The following is a 20,725-nucleotide window of genomic DNA, read 5'->3' on the forward strand; positions in this document are numbered from 1 at the left end:
AAGCAGAGGATTCGCTTTCAGGGCTGTGCTGCAGGTTCCTCTGCTGAGCGTGGGTGCCCACCCGGATTTCCTCCCAAGCACCCCCTTGGGGAGGGTCAGGAAGTGAGCACGAACCCGGCTCCGCCCTAGCGAGCGAGCCTGCGGTGGAAGTACAAAACCTGTTAACCTGTTACACACGGCAGAATTTCAGAAAACAAAACAAAACAAAACAAACAAAAAAAAAAAAGCGATGTCAGCAACGTCTCGTCCGATAAGCTCGGTGCCCCGGGGGCTCTCCTGCCGCCTTCCCCGTGCCGTGGTGGGGTGGGAGCATAGGGGCTGCCGCGGCGTGCCCTGCTCCCATGGTGACACTGCGGCGGCACTTCCTGCTGCACCCGGAGGAGGCGGGCCCGGCGGCCCGGGCGGTAGGTGTGTGTGTCAGGCGGTGGGTGTGTGTGTGTGGGGCTGTAGGTGTGTGTGTCGGGCGGTGGGTGTGTGGGGCTGTAGGTGTGTGTGTCAGGCGGCGGGTGTGTGGGGCTGTAGGTGTGTGTGTCGGGCGGTGGGTGTGTGTGTGGGGCGGTGGGTCTGGGGCTGCGTGCCTCTGCGGGCGGGCTGAGAGCTCTGCGGTCCGGCCCGGCACCTCCGTGTTCCGCCCTTCCCGTTGCGGCTCGAGTCCGGCCCGGGCCTGTGTGTGCCTCGGGGTCCGGCGGGGCGGAGGCGGTGGCGCGTCCCGCCGGGGTGCGGCCGCCTGCCAGGTACCTCGGCTGAGGCGCAGGGCCTGAGGGGCTGCGATGGGCTGCGCGTCCCTCTCCTCCCCGCTCCCTCATGTTTTCAGTAGCGGGTGGGCGAGGGAATAAAGGAGAGAGCCCCACATTCCGCTCCCTGCCACAATGACTGCACTTTCGTTTTCCTCGTGTGGGAAAGCGTGGGCAGGGAGGTTTGAAAATCGTGCTCAGCATCTCTGTTACTGCTGCTTGTGACTGCTGGTAGCGTTCATGTGCATAGCTAGATCAACGCCCTGGTCCGGCATCGCGTTCCCCGCTGCAGTTCCCCACAGAGGCAGATAAAAATTGTGAAAAAACAAGTAAAAGTTTTGTCTTCGAAAGCCCGTCATATACCTTTTCTGGGACAAAGTGTACGGCACAGCAGGTCTGGGGAAAAAAAACTCAGGTACTACGAGCCTGCCTCCTGCTGAACGTTCGAAGTCTGACTCCGGTACTTGAGGGGCACTAGGCAGTCTCCCTCAGCAGCCTGGCTCCCTGCTGGATCTGGACTGAAAAGCATCTCCTGTCCCTTCTCTGCCGTGTTCCCCGGCCTGCAAGAGTGCCTTTGTAATGTAAATATTAGCGCTTATAAACACCACATTTCTACATGTCTGCTTAATTATTTTCAGGATTCCAATTCTTTATAAGATTTGGAATGGAATTTTTTAAAGGGCTGGTTTATTATGCTTCTGAAGAAAAACCTTTCCAAATGTGGGCCGTACGGGGATCTTTTTGTGGTCAGTTTGTTTGGGGTTTTTTGTTAATTTGGTGGGGGTTTTTTCAGTTTTTTTTTCAGTTTTTTCAGTTGTGTAATGTAGGCATTCTACATTAGGCACATGATATCACATTTTCTAAAACATAAATCTGAGCTTTGGTGATTTCAATTGTATCGACTGCTAGGTTGTAGTACTGTTGCACCACTATTAGTTTTCGTGGCAATAGCAGGGAAAATTCTTGGCATTTTGTTGGACTGTAAAAAGAAGTTAATTCAATTACAGTTTCTTTCTTCCAATAGCTGCTAATGTTGCCGAATAAGGCTTTGAAATTCCTACCCATGAAACTTTGCCTTTGGCTGATCTCAAAAGTAAGTCTACATAAGGTCACGTTCTTTTAGCATTAAGATTTGAATTGAATCAGAAATATTAAAAAATATTCTTGAGGGGTTTTGTATGATAAAAATGACAACTAATCTCTTATTTAAATAAAATTAATACCAAACATTCTGATCTCTAAGTATATTTAGTACAATGAAAATGTATTTCAGTAGTCAAAATTCCTTATTATGAATGGAATAAACCTAGAGTGATGTTCTCTACTTCCGTTTAAGTTGTTGTAAGGAAATCTAAATTTTTAGGTAGTCTCATTTCAGACTCAAGTGTATATAATTTTTCAAAATTTTTGAGGGGTGAGCAGATACCATTTGGGAAGATAACTGTATTTTATTACCAACAGAGAAAAATGATAAAGAGTAAAATAAAATCTCTGTCAGGACTGAGCTACAATAAGACTTTATAACTGGGCTTTTTAAGACGAATTAAAGCTACTTCTTGAAATTTCCTATACCCTGTATTGATGTATTTTTTCACCAGATAGCCTGAAGATTTATTTTCAGAATAGTAGAATTTTTGTAATTGAGAGTAATGTTAGAGTCCTATCCTGACCAATATTTGGAAATTTGAGTGCAATAAAATGGCATTATTAAAATAGGAAGAATCAGAACCAACAGCTTAGTTTGTGGCTACATCTTTTGCTAAATTTATAAACTTACAGAATGTAAGAATCACAAAGAAAATGCTTTGCTTTTTTCAGTTTCTTGCCAGCAGATTTTAAAAACTAAAGGAAGATGTCCTTTTTCCCTAAAATCGTTTTCCAGTATGAAGTTGAAGAGTATCTCACCAAAGTGTTCAGAAATAATGAGGTAAGTGACATAGTTACCCCTAACCACCAAAAAATAATAAATCTTTGTGTAACTTCAATACCTTACAATAAAATATTGTCTTCACATTAAACACAGTGGTTTTTATATAAAATATTTCTATATTTAAAATAGAAAATGTTTATGCCTATTGGCTCAAAGTAGCATACAAATATTTAAATTAAATTGAGTATAAATCAGAGAATTCAGTTTTGGATCCCACTGAAGAGTGGATCGTAGATAATCAAGCACATATTGACCACATGATATTGACAAGAAATACTCCCTTACCCCAGTAAATACTGCAGAATACTGCAGACAATCTTATTAATTCCTAATGCCAAGGATGAAAAAATTGCTTTTTAATGTACATGTTTATCAATATGAAAGTTACTGATTCATAGATTTGAATTTAGTTTTCCATTTCCTTAGGCTGGTCTATGTACACTAGCAGAGCTCTCTAGCAGTTGCTTTGATACTTACTGCAAACTGCAGCAATTTTGCTGATACAGCTGTTTTTCCAATAAGTATTTTTCAGGAACTTTATGAGGCTTCCAGTGGAATTGGGCTCCCAGATATAGAGATTTGTCACTATGGCACACCACACAACCATATCCCTCAGTTTCCATGGAATGTTTATTCAGTGGGGTTCCTTTGTGTTGAGCAAGAGGTGTCTGTGTGAATCTCTAAATATAAAATCTCTTCTTTCACTTTCAGCTTATCACTGCTTTAGGTACACAGGAGGCAGAGAAAAAATACCAATCTCTCTTAAGTCATCTATCTCATCCACCAGCTTTTACAACTGTAAGAGTAAATACCCACTTGGCCTCAGTGAAACATGTGAAAAAATTGCTGTTTGAAGAGATCCAGAAGGTTTGTGCAATGTCTTTGTTACAGCAGAATAGCAGGGTCTTTCATCTTTCATCTGAACATGAGACCTTTTCATTACTGGGAGCTATACCTTACCTCAGTGCACCCAGTGGCATTAACATTATGCAATCACACTCATTTCCTGCCAGCATTAAACATTAAATGAAAATTTATTGTGTACCAGTGTCCCTCATCTCATCCCTCCAAGAAAGGCAATAACAGCGGGAAAAGACTTCCAACTCTTTTTTGTGTGGCAGATCCAAACCCTTGATAGGATTGAGGTACTGCTGTGGTAAATAATGTAAAGGTGTCAGAAATCTGTAAGAGAAGATGACAGGTAAAAAGGGAAGCTCAGAGTGCTGTCTTCAGCATGCTTAGAACACTTCTGTTTAAGACTAAAGGAGAACGCCTGTATATCTAGATATGATTGCAGAAACTGTTTAGGAAAGTGAAAAAATTGGTTTGTTTTGGAAACTGGAGCCATGGTGATGCTCTCCAGCCACTGTATTTTCTTTTTTAAAACCTATTTTTAATAATTATATATTTTTTTATTTTTACTTATCTTAATTAAACATTTATTTATCTGATAATATGTAAACCATTATATTTAAGAAATGTATTATTTTGAAATTGTGTCCTAGATCTTCACTCTCTCTAAAAAGATCTAGTTCTTTAAGTAAATTATTAGTGCTAGTGGGAGTACAGGGAGCTTTTGCATGACAGGAGCCAAGACATTTCTGTGATGCAGAGGCAGTTGACAGTGTTCTGCTGGCTGGGATGGTAATGAGTTTTGCTAATTTTAATTTGATTGTAGAAGTCTGGAAATGGATAGTGCAGGGTTATATTTTGTTTCAAGGTAAAAGGCTTTGCTGAAAACTGACCTAAGACCAGCTTTTCACAAACTTCTTGTATTTTAAAGTGTGATTACATGGTAGAAAAGGAAACCACATGACACTTTTGAACAGAAGTATGACCATGGATTGTTTCCTTTTTTAAGAGAAAATATTTATTATGTTTAGTCTTTTGCACCAGTACTTTTAATACATAATGTCCCCTTGCACACTATTTCCCACCTGCTTTTAATTGTTTTCACTACTTTTGTGTTTTGTGCTCTACACCTAGAAATGATGAATGGAAAAATGGTATTCAGTTTAATTAAGTACTTAAATATTAAGTTTATTACTAGTGCTTACTAATGATTTTTTTTTAATGAAACAGCAATTTAAAGGACTATGTGTTCCAGTTCTCGAGCACCCAAAACTTCAGGACATTTTATTAATTCCTGTCATTGGACCCAGGTTTGTAATTTTCAGTCTTTAGCCTTAAAATGTTGTGTAACACAATTTTCTTACAGATTTCTTGTTAAACAGTTGTTATAACTAACTCACTATAACTAAGGCACAACTTCTATTTTACTATGACCTGGTGGACAGTCCATACACTAACCAGGCCAGAGTTTTACTCTTAAAAAATGAAAGAAAACACAGAGCTCTCTCCTTATTTATAAGACTAATGTTTTAGTGACATGTATGTGTCCTCCCAAAAGCCTGGTAGGTGGCAGATGGAAGAGCCAAAATTTGCAGTGGAATGTAGAACTATGGCTAAGTACAGGCAGGGTTTTCTTCCACTGGAAGAAATCAAGTGGAATCAAGAGTTACTCAACAGTTGTTAAATACAAAGTCACTTTGCAATCATCTGACATAGGAAGGGATAGAGAGCTGTTTCTCAATCCCAGTATAATTTACTTGTATTCCTGTGTCAGGTTCATAATAGTGGCAGAAGGTGCCAGAATCTGCATTATTTTGAGGATTGGTTTTCTTCTTGACTCTTTCCTTTGATTTCTCTAAAAGTAAAATAAATATTTTACTGTAATACAGTAAAAATATTTTAATTAAATGTAATTGTTTAAATTTCTAAATGTGATACATGGTAGTTAACAACTTTTTCTCTATTATATCTGACAAAATCCATATTTGTGAACTAGAGTTTACTTGAGGATTATTTGGATTTTTTTTTCAGTATACTTTTCTTTTTTATTCAACTGCATTTTGTATTTCTAGGCGAGATTTAAAAAAACATCCATGTGAAGTGATAGTTGGAGCCCAGTGTGGATATGCAGTACTCCGAGGAGCACACGTTTATGTCCCTGGAATTGTATCCACCTCAAGATGTAAGAGTTCTCAAAGTACACCCATCTAAGTTGTAAAGATGGCAGAAAAAGTGTCACCCTTGAATAACAGATAAATAAACAGTGACACAAAATTGTTTTCTGTTCTCAGCAGAAATTAATCTTACAGTTGTGGTTTATTGTAATGAGACTTCTTAAAGTTTTTCTGGCTTTTTTTAAAAAATATTTTCACTATTTTTCATTTTACTTAAGTTATATGTAATTATTTCTCACTAGCCTCGCCTGTTTTAAATTCCTTTTTCCATATAATTTGTGGCTGAAGTATTAATTCTCAAGGATTTCAATTTCTGGTTTTTCATTTCAAAATATTTTTAAAGAGAATTTTCCAAGTAAAACCTGTTTTTTTAAGAGTGTTATTTTTACTACTGAATACTGTAGCCTTTAATATGCATGTTAAGTTGAATAAACTTAGAAAAGCTGCCTGCTTAAAAAAAATGGGATACCACATCTGGATGGTGACTAGGTGTATCTTGATTATTTAATAGATACAGATTTTTTATTTCTTCACTCAGTCATAAAGCCACTTACCTTCATGGTTCTGTTAGATTTTAAGTTACAAAATCAAAAACCCCCAGATTTTCTTTATTCTAATCCATTGGCAATTCATTTGTTTACATAAGAGTGATGTAGTAAAAATCTTTTTTTTCATTGATGAGAAGAAATTTATGTCAGTTTTTATGTCAGATTCTTAAGAAATGGAAATTATGCATCAATGCCTGTGAGACAGGATAAAAAAGATCTACATATGCATGCTTTTTGTTCAGCAACCTATTTTTGTTCTTTAAATGTCAAATTAACTTTATGTAAAACCAGTATAATTTTGGATGATTCACCTTATTAGTCTATTGTGATGAGATCTAGTGATCATCTTGATTCTTATTATTAAACAAAATGAGTCAGAAAAACATTTATCAAGTCACTTCATTTCCTTTCAGGAAAAATCCTTCAAGAAGTTTTAGGCATGTGCTGAAGTCCAATTCACTGAACAGGAATGTTTTTCAGTCTAGGGCTTGATAATGAAATAAGTATATTGGCATAGCAGTTGTTGGAACTGCTTATTTGCACAAGCCCATAAATATTCAAATCCTTCTTTGAGTCAGCTAGTGATTTATCATTATTGCCACATGTAATTATGCATGTAACATCAATTCAAAGAAAATAAAGATACTATAAAACTTATGGAACACTTCAGGGGAATTGCAGATAAGAAAATAAAATAAAAGGGCACACTACCCACTTGATGCCAAATATAATAAAACTGTATTAAGCACAGATGGTCTAACTAGGGAAAAAAATAGTTCAGCAAGAACACATATTTAATCACTGAACTTGCAATCCAAATGAGGGTAAACTAATGATCAGGGGGCTTTGAGCTTTATTTAACTAATCACACTCTAACCTTTATGTTTATGGAATGCTGCTGTAATCTACAGAAAACTTGAGAACCCTATGCAGGACTAGTGTATTTTGAAAGGATGATAGCAGAGAGTGAAATAAAATAATTTATGTTTGAATACTGCAGAAAACATTGACAGATGTGCTTGATGAAAGAGTTAAATTGCTGCAGGTTTTTGTTCAGTGAAGTTTAAGCAGACACTAATACTGAGCAATCACATAATGTTTTGTGTCACATTGTGTAAAAATAAGTAGTGTAAAAAATGTATTTTCAATGGCTACTCAACAAATACTACAATTTAAGAATATCAGGGCATTTGGGCATAATCAGAAGGCCACCTGAAAATGAGAAAAAGGATTCTCTAGTACAATTCCAAGAATTCTTGGGAAGCTGAACTTCCATTAGTCTTGTTATATCTTCTTGTTCCTCCAGCCTGCCAGTCACCTCAGAAGTGCAGTTTTGGAAATTTTTTATTGCTGTTAATAATAATAAAGGAGCCTTTATTTTTAAGCATATTTTTCAGCCAGTCAACACATAGCACTTGTTCACTATTATGTAAAGTCACCTAAACCATCCCTTTTCTGTTTTTTCTTTTCTAACTCAGAAAGTTTTTTAAGTCTGTAGGATAACACTTCTAGAGTTTAGTGTTTATTTACATATTTTACTGATCTGGTGGGTTTTAATTGGAGATACAAAACTCTCCAAGAGGATTATTGAGAACAGCAGTTCCCTTAAAGGGAAGAGAGCCAGACCAGAACAAGAATATATAATCACTTGTGTCAAAGCAATAAGTAGTTAGAGAACAAGCAGTTATAGCTATGTTCTAGGTGGCTATTAAGAGGTCATTAGATAAATTTAGTACTCCTGCCTTTGTTCAGTAAGGGTGAGCAGTGTTGTTTCATGTACTGGTGTGCTTGGAGCAAACATGGAGGACTGGATCCGAAAGGTGTGCTTAAAACTTATGGGTGACCTTGCCTTGATGAAATAAAGTGAGGTTTGTGCAGCCTCTTAGAAAACAAGACACAGCACCTGACTTGCAGCTTGGTGTCTCTCAGTACCTCCAGTCTTTTGGTAGCTGTCATTCTCTGGGTAAAACTTTAAAGCTTTATATCAGTTGATCTTCTTTCATTATTACATTTAAAAAGTGTGAAGTTTGGTATGAGAGAAGAGTTGAAGTAAATAGTCTGCTGAAAATCCTAAGTTACTTGGTCACTACTGTTTTGTTAAATGTCTTAATGATTTCAGGCTTTCCATTTTTCTTTGTGCAGTTGTGAAAGCTGGAGATCTGGTTTCAGTGTATTCAGATATTGAAGGGAAATGCAAAAGAGGAGCCAAAGAATTCGATGGAGTTAAAGTTTTCCTTGGAAATGGAATTTCAGAACTCAGCCGCAGTGAAATCTTCAGTTCAAGTGGCCAACTGAAGTAAGTCCATAGTAATTGCAATCTACATATCAGAATGAAAATGGGAAGAAAGAAAATGGGAAAACACTTTTAATTGTTTTGTACCCTATGTGAAGTCACAAAATGGCTTTGCATGTTGGAATTTCCAATATTTTTTGAGAAGCTGTGAGTTTCATAGTGGGATTCAGATACCAATTTACTTGCAAGGTAGGAGGAAATAAGTGAGGGTCTTTTAATAATTTATGTTTATTCAGTTCAATAATATCAAACAGAACTGACAAATGTTCCCACTCTGGCAAAATTGCATTTGGGTGAATTGTGTAGTACTACTTCCTTCTTTAGATGGAACAGAAGTGAAGCCTTGTCAATTTCTCCATCTTTTAAAAATATCTGTAGGGGCTTTTTTTTTTTTGGTGGGACAAAGAACAGAACATAAGGTCAAAAAAAATTACTAACATTTGCCAAAGTAGTTACCTATTTCAAGATTACTTGTTCTTCTATTTTGTTGATGAAGCATATGGTTTGTTCCTCTCATGTCACCTAAAACACATATAAAAAAGTAATGTAAAAGACTATGGATGTCAATTAATGACAAAGACTTTACTTCCTGAGAACAGACTACAAAAGTTCTAGTGACAAAAAAGGACCTTGCCAAAGAATTTCTGATTTATAAAAGCTTAAATATAGAAAAAGTAGTGGTAGGATGTAGCTGTTGAGTTGGTGACAACAGTGGAACAGCAGTATGTAACACTAAATCTGGTGTCTGCAAGTTTCCTTTCTCATATCCTTCCTTCTCATTGGACATAGGCAAAATAATACTCTATCTCCTTAGTAATCTTTTGTTTGTAGACTCAGTGTTGCTTTTTCATGGTTTTCTCTTTATTGTTATCCATTTCCTGGTACATTGGTTTAACAATTATATCTGCATCAGAATTTCCTCCATATTTAAAACTTCTAGGTGACTTCTAATTTCAAACCATAGCTTTGCAGGCAAATCAATGTTCCTGCAAGGCTTTTCATATAGGATTTCTTAGTAATTTGACTGAAATCTCAGGAATTTAGGAAATGGAGAAAAATCTTAACTAGGAAATCACATGCCAGTGCCCTAGTGCATACACATGGCTAGCCAAAAGCAGTTATGGATTGAAGTTAAGGTATTTAGGTCTGGTTTTATGCATTTCTTTACAGTATCAAGGCTTGGATTACATCTTGGTTTGTCCTGTGTACAGAACCAGAAATTTCCTTTATGCAATTTTACAGATAGTTCCAATTTATCATGTCATGCATTTTTTGCCATGATTAACTCAACTTTGATGATGTCATTCTAGAGGATTTTTCTAGAAGTATTTTTCTTGGTTGTTCTTTCATTCTTGTAAGATTGTTGTCTCAAGTTGCTATTTGTAAGCATGATGATTTTAATTGACTACTGTTAAAATGTATAAAACTGAGTATTTGAATTTTTTTCATGTTTTTCAGGGGGTTGGGCATAAGAATGATAGAGCCAGTCTACCTTAGTCCTTCATTTGACAATGTGCTCCCTAGTCATTTGTTTTTACAGGTATGTTTGTTCCAAAATCAAAAGTCTGTACTATTTACAGAATAATGAATATTCTTTTAGCACACATTCATAGTTCCTACATTCCTTGTTCATTGTAGCACCTAATTCAGTCTTTGGATTTGAGGAACACAAAGCATTTAAAATGAAGTCAGTATCTACATGTAGGTGGTTTAATCATACTGTGTCTGAGCTATGATAAGGGATTTCAAAGCAACATAAGAGATAGTCACTTAAAAACTAGAAATTCCTCTTGCACAGATACTCTGCATAGAGCTATTGGGTTTTGGAATCTGCCTATGAACCCTGCAATATGAGCCCCTTTCAAGGTACATAAATCTGTAGATAATCAGGAAAATCTCCAAATATTAGGTTGATTTGAAGCTGTTATTTAAGTACTAAAGACAACTTTAAAAGGTTTTTATACCTTTGTTTGAACTCAGAAGAAAGTATTTCCATATTGTCTAAGGTGCAGTACTGTGCACAGTCATTGCACATTATTTCTCTTCAGTGCATCTGTACAGTTAATAGCACAGTTCAGCTTCTTGCTACTTTAATTCAGCAAGCTTAGACTTCTGTGTTTTGATCTTACTGTTCTTTACCTGCACCACTATGTTAATATAGTAAATATTCCAGTAAACAGGTTAATATAAAGTATTTGTATAAAACAGATAATAAACAGAGCTGCTCTGCTCTGTGCCAGTGTCAGCTTATTTTAGCTGGACTTTTAGCACTGTAGTCTCCTCAGTCATGAGCTCTTAAACTTCAGCCAGATACTGAGACATAGCTTTAAATAAAAAATGAGCCACTGGAGACTTCTTACGTAAACTGTCCGTTATATATAATACAAACAGTTCATTTTCTGTCAAAGAACTGAGAGCAATACCATAGGTGTCTTCCCTGCTGCATGAATTATGTTTTTAAATGCATTTGCCATTCCTTAATAAAGGAGTTGATGCAGGGTATAAAATTTGAATTCTCCCATATTTGTTTTTATTATAGAATTTACCTTCTGTGGTTGTGAGCCATATTTTAAACCCTCAACCAGGAGAGAAAATTTTGGATATGTGTGCTGCACCTGGAGGAAAAACAACCCATCTTGCAGCACTAATGCATGATCAGGTAAGAGAAGTAATTTGGCATTTTCTAAGGAAGAAAGTCTGACCTCTGTTCATTTGGATAGCTCTCTTCACTTAATTATTAGAATGCACAGATAATTTACAGCAGCAAACAGTTGATATTTTGACATTTTACTTACCAATGTAATTTGCTACACATCAGTTACTGAGATGGGCAACAGACAATCTTTATCAAGTATTTACCATCAGCTTTAAAATCTTTTTTGCTACAGATGATAGTTGAAATATATCTAATTTCACTTTTTAAAATGTTACTGAATTATTTTTAATCATAGAATTTTTTACATGGAAGGCAGAGTTATGCAAGAATATGCTGGGTTCATGAAACTGAGATGTATAAAAATCAGGGGTTATGACTGTGTGCCAAAGAAACACACAACTCTACAAAAATTTACTAAAAAATTTCTAATCTGATTAGGATTTTTCTCAGTAAAAATTATCAATTCTGCATAGAGATATGATTTTAGGCTGAATTTCTAGTCTGAGTTTGTCATTCTATGGTAGAATGTCACAAAATCCAAAACTATCTAATGAGAAAGCAACAAAAATCAGAAGAAACAAAAAATATGTAGAGAAAGACAAAGGAGAGGAGAATGTAATAAAATAAGAATGTAAATACAGGATTACAGCTTTGCGTATGTTGAAATGTTATGTGCATGGTGAAATACAGAAATGCAGGTTACTCTTCTTGAGCAGAGGGGAAAAGCATGTAAGATTTCCTCTAAAATTTTGTAAGACTTTATTATTTTTGTTGAAATAGGGTTATTAGAATATATCAGATTGTTTAGAAGTCTTGCAGTTACATTATGCAGTACTTTGACAGGTGCCTGTGCATAAATGGGAAGGCACAGCATGTAATGGTATGAGTGCTTTGAGAAAAGGCTTGTATTCAGTTCTGTGATGGTTTGTCTGTGGAAATGGTTTTTCCATCAGTTTGGAACAATGGGAAGGCATTAATAATGCATTAGACAGTCATTAGACATTATATATATATATATAAAGCTTCCAGTAGAAAATTTCAGTGTGATAAATAAAGAAAGTCTGCAAATAATATATTTATGTCATGGATTCATTTACATCTATATTTTTTTTCCATCTGTGTATCTACATTTTGTATAACTTTGCAGAACTGCTTTGATTGTGCTTGCCTGCAGCTGATGTGGTAAAGATGAAGAATACAGATGTTAAATATTTATCTCACTTGATTTTCATTTTCTGAGTATATAATTTTAATTTAAGATATGGAAGATAAAGGTATGGAAAAAAAACCACTTATTTTTTAAGAATGGGGATTTTAAATTCCATTTACAGATTTTCCATAGTAATTTTTCACAGACAGCATATTAAACCACTAACATTTCAGAATATTTAAATCACTTACTTTTTTGTGATTTAATTTTGACATTACTATATTGTTTTAAAATTATATAACCAAGATGTAAGATTACTCTGTAATGTTAAGAGCTCTTAAATAAGAATCGGGAATACTTAAAGCTTGAGAATTGGTTATTATCTGCATCCCAGTCTAGACCACTGTTTTTTCAGATGTCTTATAAGTAGTTGTTCTGGCAGTAGCTGGCATGGCCCAAATGGAGAAGAGTTGTCTGGCAGCTTGTTCTTTTCTCTGGAGAAAAGAACAGAGAAGCTGTGAATAGCCCATCCCTGGAAGTGTTCACGGCCAGCCTGGATGGGGCTCTGAGCAACCTGCTCTAGTGGAAGGTGTCTCTGCCCATGGTAGGTGGGTGGAGCTAGATGGTCTTGAAGATCCCTTCCAACCCAAACTATTGTGATTCTGTTATCTCTTTATCCCTGCAGTATGCAGAGATGAGCACCAAATCCACTGCTCTTGCAACAGATGAAGCTTTGAAGCCCAGTCAGGTCCTAGAGTACACGTGCAATAGATTGGATGGTGCTAGGGGACGAGCAGGAGGTGCTTTGGCTCACAGCAGCTGGACACTGGGCACCACTGACACAACCTAAATCCATTCTTACCTCTCAGTCCTAGATCTGCATATTGCCTAACATTACATACAGATAACAGCTTTCTTTACTGACTTTTTTTTTACTTCTTAAACTTAGTCATTTTACCCTTCTATAAGCCTCTAGAGAGCCATCACCAAATAGAAAAAAATTGTTGTTTTCTCAGCATATTGTGTTTGTAGAAAGTTTAGTACAAGTTTTTGGTTGTTGGGTTGTTCTGTTCTGGATTTTACTGATGCTACATTTTACTTTCCTTTGTGTTCACAGATTTCATGTAGCAGGTAGTGCTGTGTGTCTATTTTGATTTATTTTGGGGGAGGAAAAAATAAATCTTATTTTTACATAATAGAAATTGCATAATTGTGATTTCCCTCCCCTCACCTTTAGACTTATTCTAGTATTTACACTATTTCCCAAAGTGACAATCACTGCAAGTATTCCAGTATGTTAGGAGTTTGACCAAGTCAGAGACATTGGCTGTGGGCCCCATTTCCTCAGCTCTGAGCTGTAGTGTGATCACATTTCCTACTCTCTCCATACAAAACCTGTTGACCTATTTTACCATGTATTTGAGGCTTCTACCCTCATTCAAATGATTAAATTCTTATCTTAGTGCCCAGTTCAGCAGTTCAAAACAAACAAAAAGATACAAACAACAAAACCACTTGCCAGAAGTCAGATATTACAGCATCCCTTAGAGTGACAATGCCAACCATGGCTTCAGACTAACGTGGCTGTTGTGGAAAACATGTGGGAGCAAGGACTGCAGGAGTGTGGATTTAAGAATAAAATAGTTCTGTAGGGAAGACTATGCTTTATTTATTAGACTTCCCAGGACTGGGGAAAGGAAATCAGACACATCCATTTAATCACTATACTTTTGATGAAAACTTTGGGATTTTTTTTCAGGGTGAAGTTATAGCCATGGACAAGATAGCTAACAAGATCAAGAAAATCAAGCAGAATGCTGAATTGCTGCAGTTGAATTGCATTAAGGCCTTTTGCTATGATGGAACAAAGGCCCTTTCAGAAGAGAAGAGAGAGGATAAACAAGGTAAAATAAACAATTTGGGTACTAGTAGCTTTTAGGAGAACATAGTAATGTTTTGCAAAAACAGTATTAAACCTGTCACAGGTTTAAATCTTGGCAGATACCAAAGTTGCCTGAGCACTGTGAATGCACTTTTATTTTCTACTCTTTTGTGATTATCAACTTCTCTATGAAGCAAATAGAAAGTCAAATTATCTGTCCTTGCCACAACCTAATATTCTCAAAGGAAATGCATTCCTTTCCCAGATAATAATGAAGAACCCTTAAAGCTTCTTTCATGATCACATGTAACCCCATACTGGGAAGTTTATGAGTTGATCTGAGAAAAAAATTATTTTTGCAGACTTGCTTCACTTTTCTGTCTTATAATCCTCATCAGTAAAATGGGGTTATTAATACCTAACTCCCAAGAGTGCTGCAAGGTTTAGTTCATTGATGTTTGTTCAGCTGTTCAAGGGAAAGTTATATACAAGCACAGTGTATTATTTTAAGTAATTTCATTTGCTTTTTTGAAGTGATGCAGTTATGATATTGGTTCTGTTCCCATGATGGAATGATTTAAATGGTATCTGCTGCCTTGATTATTTTTAGTTTGTTGTGCAAAGTATGCTGTTCTTTCTCAGTCTATTTTATCTCAGTCACTGGTTAGCCTAAGTAGGAATCAGATTACATAATTCACCTTCTTTGTCCCTATGCATTGCAGTTATTCCTGCTTTGGAGGAACAAAGGTACTTTCCTAAGAGTCTTTTTATGAACATCAAATATTGTAGGTGGCAAGTAGCAATTACAGAGATTAACTAGAGCAAGCTGTAATACTGAGAGATAATGAAGGCTTTTCTGTACATTCCTGCAAGTAACACATTACATATTTTGAACATTTTAGTAATGGATCAGAGGTAGATAAACCAGATAGACTAATTTTGGAGTCAGGAAAAAGCTAGGTAGCAGTGGTGTGATAGTACAAGTTTGGCAGCAGTAGTACATGGTGATGCTGAGCCAATCTCCCTAGCACTGAGCAGATAGAATCTTCTGGGCTGTTGAGCCATTGGGGCACAGATTAAAGGATAGGCTCTGCATATGGAAGATACATACTGTCATCCAGGTAATAGTCAGAAATTGTTCTCTTCACCTTTTTTACTGAATTGTTCTGCCATGAGAAGTTGCAGTAGTTCATATTATTATGAAGTCCTTGATTTTATACAGCTGTGCATACATCACAAGAAATAGTTCTATAGATAGTTCAGTTATTATAAGGCAGTCTCAGTGATTAACTGCAGGTTTGTCTCAGTAAAGGTTTGCACACTTTTGAGCTGACTCTGGTTCTTTACAGACTATATGTACAACTTTGTACCCAGCACATCTGAACAATTATATTTCAATATTTTTGATCACTTTTACATTTTACTTTCAAATTACTAAATTAAGTTAAAAAAATACTGCCTAGTGGGATCATTTTTGAGCTCACAGAAGTTAAACTGTTCAGTTTTCTGGGAGATGAAAACTACCAGCAGCAGTGCTGAGGCTTGTCTCTAGCTGAAACTAGTTTTGCAGACACTGTCTATAGCACATAAATGTTTTATGTCAAGGAAGCAGTGACAGCCTCTCCTTACCTGCAGTGAAGCCTCAGGGAAGGACACAGCCCCATTTTACATTACTGCTTTTTTCAGAAGGACCTCCATTCTTACCCGAGTCATTTGATCGAATTCTTCTTGATGCTCCATGTAGTGGGATGGGACAGAGACCAAACATGGTTTATTCCTCAACTTTAAAGGAAGTGACCTCATATCAGCCACTACAGCGCAAGCTTTTCACTGTGGTATGTGTCAAACATTGAGTAGATCAGCTGAATTGAACACAAATGCTTTTGCAGCATAAAACTTACCCAAAAAGCAGTCCCTCATTTTCCCTACTTTTTCAGCAGCCAGGAACTATTAGGGTCCTGTTAACCTCTCAGCTCCACCAGATCTGTTGCTAGGTGAAGTCAGTTCATTGGAGCATGGTAAAGGTCTGTGTAATCCATAATAAATAAAAAGCTTTGTGTTTTTTTAATTCCCTCAGTTTCATCAGTTTTACATGATAATAATTACAAAAGTCTAAGTCACAGAGCAGGTGACTTAGGAACATGCTAAGGAGTGTGCTTGGGCTGATGCTGAAGGATAAGATGAAACTTGTCAAAATCTGAATGATACATATTCAAAGTGAATGACAGCTTGAAAAGCAGCATAGATATAGCTTCCATGGCAAATACATGGAAACAGTTGTCATCTAATGTAAGTGACATAAGTATTGTGTATCCATGGTTGGCAGCAGGTGGTGAAAACAGATCTAATCTGTCTGGGGTATGCAGAGCTGCACAAATAAGAAATCTTACAAGGTGAATCATCTCAATGACATTAATGAACTGCATGAGCTATAATGCCTATGTGGAAAGAAGAATCTTTCTAATCCATGTTATCCTTTGCTATATTCCCTGAGAGAAATTAGTATCTTAACACTTTAAGTTTAATTAAGTGCTCAGTTTTAATATTCTAGTTACGTGGGTTATTAGTTAATGTTGCTTAATATGAAAGTTTGAAATATAAAAATAAGCTGAAATATTGTTTATTTCTCCCTGCAGGCAGTGAAGTTGCTGAAGCCAGGAGGTGTTTTAGTATATAGTACATGTACAATTACACTTTCTGAAAATGAGGAGCAAGTTGCTTGGGCCTTGAAAACTTTTCCATGCCTCCAGCTTCATCCACAGGTAATACTATTTTCAGGGTACTTTGCACAATCTAGTGATCTTAGTTTGGAACTGTAAAGTTACATGGTCTATTTACTAACAATAAATCTTTTTTTCACCCTGGACAGCTTTAACTGCTGGGGTTAGAAATAACAGAAGGAATTTGAGGCTTTTTAAAGTCTGTTTTTGTGCTTAATTGAGCTTTATTTAGGCCTCATTAAGTATTTTGCCACTCTGTATTGCTTTAAAACATAACAGAGACAAAAGATAGGTTGGGCAGGTTAAAATTTCTCTTTGCAATTTCTTTAATTTCTTTAATATTTTATTATCGTCTTTCGTACATTCACAGGAGAGGTGAAGGGCTTTTTTTTTTTTATTAATGCCACTGAAGTCATGAAGACTTGCATATAATGTATGGGACATAAATGAAACTAAATTTTTGTTTCAAAGAAGGAAGATGTTATTTGTCTGGGACCTATTTTTGATTTATTTGAAAGGAATGAGGGAAAGAAATTATTTCAGGCTCAGTGTCTGAAGAATGTACCTTGTCTTTTTTGGAGTCAGTTCCTACCATTAAGCTGTCAGGGAGGAGATAATTTATATATGGAGATACTAGAATGTTTTTATCTATACTAGCTACAGTTCATACAATTCAGAAATATCTGTTACCTTTTGTAGTACTTCAGGGGGGTTTATCATCAGACCACATGTGTCCCACTTCCTCTTTGATGAGGAGTTGGGTGTGGTAGTTGTTTATCATCATGGCTTTGAGGAAAAGTCTGACTCTGATACCTGTTTTGCTTACACATTCTGTGATGACTTTTACCTGTCTTAAGAAGCTTAGATGAATCTTTAACTGAAATTAAAAAAAAATACAATAGCTGTTCAATGAGAAATTAATATGATGGCTGGTAAAGATTTAACAGAACTGAAGCTCTTCATCACAGATTTTTGTGGTGTGTTTTTCTGTCTGTATTCTCACCATCCATTCACTAAGAATTTTTCAGTTCCTGACATTTCAACTGAGATTATACATGTAACCTAACAGCATAAAAAATCCTTCTGGGTGGAATGACAGAGCAAAACACAAGCCTTATTAACTCAAATGCAAGATTAATTTTTGCTATATAAACTTTCTCTCACCAGTAAGATGAGTCTTGAATAAAGCACTGTTTTTCACACACACATGCCATATCTGTAAAAATTAATCTTTTATGTATAGTATGTTTTAAATGAGATGACATTGAATTGTTTACCCACATATAATTTATAATACCTTAGAACCAATTCCTACCAGTGTAAACTAAGGTGATATTTTCCAATGAACATGAAGCAGGAGTCTACAGTCTACATACCTCAGGTTCCTTTATGTATTAATTTCCCATATTCTTTAGAATGTCTCAGTGGATGCCTCCTTGTTTATCCAGTCCACTGTTTCCCAGTTTCCCAGTTTGGCAGCAGATCCTGGAAGCACACTGGGTAATGTGGGCAAGGAAAAAACAGGAGATGGAGCCATAAGTGTTGTTCTTGTAGGTGGAAGTTACCACATGGCAGCTGCTCCTTTGTGCAGACTTCCTCTTAGGAGTTTACACAGGAGATACTGTAGATCAGCTTAAATGCAGTAACTTAACTGGAGGGAGAAATGAAAAGGTAGAGGAAGACACTGGTCTGCCTTTAATCAAGTTACTTGAACCTGTGGAATATTGTTTTCCCTGGACTTTTACCTTTCCTTCCTTCCCTTACATCAAGTAGCTCCCTTGTCTCCCTTTGTACGTTACTTTTCTCTCAATTTGCAGTAGACACCTGTGTTTGTCTTTTACCTTCAATGGAAAGCCCTGAAATCCTGCTGAGGGAAAGGGAGAATCAGTGTGCAGCCCCCTGCATGCCCAGCTCTCCAGCATGCAGTACATGGTGCAGCAGCTAACTCACATCATGTGCTGACTGGGTGAGCTCATGTGTTAGCAAAGTGTGATGGCTGAAAAAACACTCTGCTGTAGGCTGCATTATGGACTACATTAGACTAGATTGACAAAGGAGATCTATTTTTGATATTGCAGTGCCAGCTTTTGCACACTTTGTTCCATCTCCTTACTGAATGCATTGAAAGAACAATCCAGCTAAGAATTAATTTTTTTCCAGGAATTAGGGTATTAAATAAGAAGCAGTCAAGGCTATTCACAAGAAATATTGAGAAGAGGGCTAGGATTTTAAGTCCTTCTCCTCTCCAGGATTTTGAAGCCAAATGTTATCTCTTGAAATTGATTCTTCCTCTTTTTCTCTGTCTCATAGACAGGCACATGTAACAGTAGTCCTATTTACCTGTTAGTATTAAGTGACTAGAAAACTCAAAGGTTATTTTTTTTTGCTGCATCATCTGCCAACATGATGCCTCTTCAGGCAGTAAAATATTCAGGACTGGGGCTTTAATTCTGTCCACTTGAAGTTTTTACCGTGAAGAATCCCACTATTTTAGGCTGGACAATAAGAAGAAATTCTTCACAAAAAGAGTGATTGAGTGTTGGAATGGGCTGCCCAGGGAGGTGGTGGAGTCACAGTCCCTGTGGGTGTTTAAGGGAAGACCGGATTGCAGTTGGTGTCATGGTACAGTAAACAGGATGGTGTTAGGTCATAGGTTGGACTTGATGATTTCCAAGGTCTTTTCCAACCTAGCTGTCTCTGGAATTCTGCTGCTGTTAGTGGTAATGGGCTAAGGACTCACTTTTTTTGACTTAACTCGTAGCTGTTAAGTCAGTACACAGAAGTGCGGAATCATTTAGAAGTGGCAACCTAAACCCTTTAGACTGGCTGGCTGGTGGGAACAGCTTTCTTGGGATGTTTCAGCCCTTGGAGTAAGGAATTCTTTTAGACCTGTGCACCTGTCCTCAAAAAGTGCTCTAAACTACAGAGATAAAGTGCATGAGGGGCATCACCCCCTCCTCAAAATACTTGTATATATCTTGTATAAATCTTTTATGTATGTTTAAATAATATTGGCCAGATGAAGGCAAGAAAAGAAGCCACATTACTTCTTGATCTTCTGGTGTAAGAAATACAAGCATAGCTTGTCCATGTTAATTGTTCAGTAGCTCTGGCTATCCCCAGCAGAATATATTTTAGGGCATTTAGGAACTTTAGAGATGCAATAATTTGCTTTTCTTTGCTACTTGAACAGGAACCTCACATTGGAGGAGAAGGCATGAAGGGTGCTGGACTATCACTTGATCAGTTGAAGCTGCTCCAGAGATTTGATCCATCTGCTGTGACATTGCAAGGAATGGATATTAATTCTTTGCAAGATTCTAGAGAAGATGACCTGATTTCTTTGGCAAATAAAGACTGTATAGGATTTTTCATTGCAAAATTTATTAAATTGAACAGTAAATAAGGATTTGGGAATGCAACCTGAAAAAATACCTCAGTGAGTCTAAGAACAGTTCAGACGTGAAGCGCCTTTCTTGCTGCTGCAGTGTTACCAGGCCAACGGGCTGACGGCAGGGTTGCTATGGCAGCACTAAAATCTGCCAGCTGTTCTGATGGGAAAGAGCCACAGGTTGCAGCAGAAAAGTCATGGCTGGGGGAAGGGCAGTATCATTTGTAAGTCTCCGTCTGCTTTTGTATTTACAGCAGGTCAGTGCCTGAATGACAGCTATGTTCACTCATACTGCTGCCTGCTCTGCTTTCCCCTTATCTGCTGCAGCAAGCGTAGGAAGGGGATGTAAGTTACTTTAAAAAATGCAAACATAAAAAAAATATATGGGAACTATT

At 37.0% G+C, this 20,725-nt stretch overlaps 1 protein-coding gene across 7 annotated transcripts; it reads left to right on the forward strand.

Annotated features, from left to right (window-relative positions):
* The first annotated feature begins 293 nt into the window (after positions 1-293).
* NSUN6 (NOP2/Sun RNA methyltransferase 6) lies at positions 294-20,720 on the forward strand. Of its 7 annotated transcripts, none has more exons than XM_058029245.1 (13): positions 294-408; positions 1,759-1,827; positions 2,553-2,661; positions 3,376-3,531; positions 4,747-4,826; positions 5,589-5,698; positions 8,381-8,534; positions 9,990-10,071; positions 11,071-11,190; positions 14,097-14,241; positions 15,906-16,054; positions 16,856-16,981; positions 20,133-20,720. In XM_058029245.1, exons 3-13 carry the CDS (start codon positions 2,587-2,589, stop codon positions 20,343-20,345), a joined length of 1,410 nt encoding a protein of 469 aa, XP_057885228.1. In that variant the 5' UTR covers positions 294-408; positions 1,759-1,827; positions 2,553-2,586; the 3' UTR covers positions 20,346-20,720. The 7 variants fall into 7 exon arrangements, with proteins under 7 accessions (XP_057885228.1, XP_057885212.1, XP_057885195.1 ...); XM_058029229.1 differs by having other exon boundaries at positions 294-404; XM_058029212.1 differs by lacking the exon at positions 294-408 and adding an exon at positions 722-1,315.
* Positions 20,721-20,725: the final 5 nt, after the last annotated feature.

Source organism: Melospiza georgiana, chromosome 1, assembly GCF_028018845.1.
Source record: "Melospiza georgiana isolate bMelGeo1 chromosome 1, bMelGeo1.pri, whole genome shotgun sequence".
NCBI classification, from domain to species: Eukaryota; Metazoa; Chordata; class Aves; order Passeriformes; family Passerellidae; genus Melospiza; species Melospiza georgiana.

Bases quoted from the DNA above. Each gene is read 5' to 3' on its own strand.
- NSUN6 (XM_058029245.1), top strand. From the start codon at position 2,587: ATGTCCTTTTTCCCTAAAATCGTTTTCCAGTATGAAGTTGAAGAGTAT. The intron at 2,662-3,375 runs GTAAGTGACATA...TTTCACTTTCAG, and splicing joins AAGTGTTCAGAAATAATGAG to CTTATCACTGCTTTAGGTAC. The intron at 11,191-14,096 runs GTAAGAGAAGTA...ATTTTTTTTCAG, and splicing joins CAGCACTAATGCATGATCAG to GGTGAAGTTATAGCCATGGA.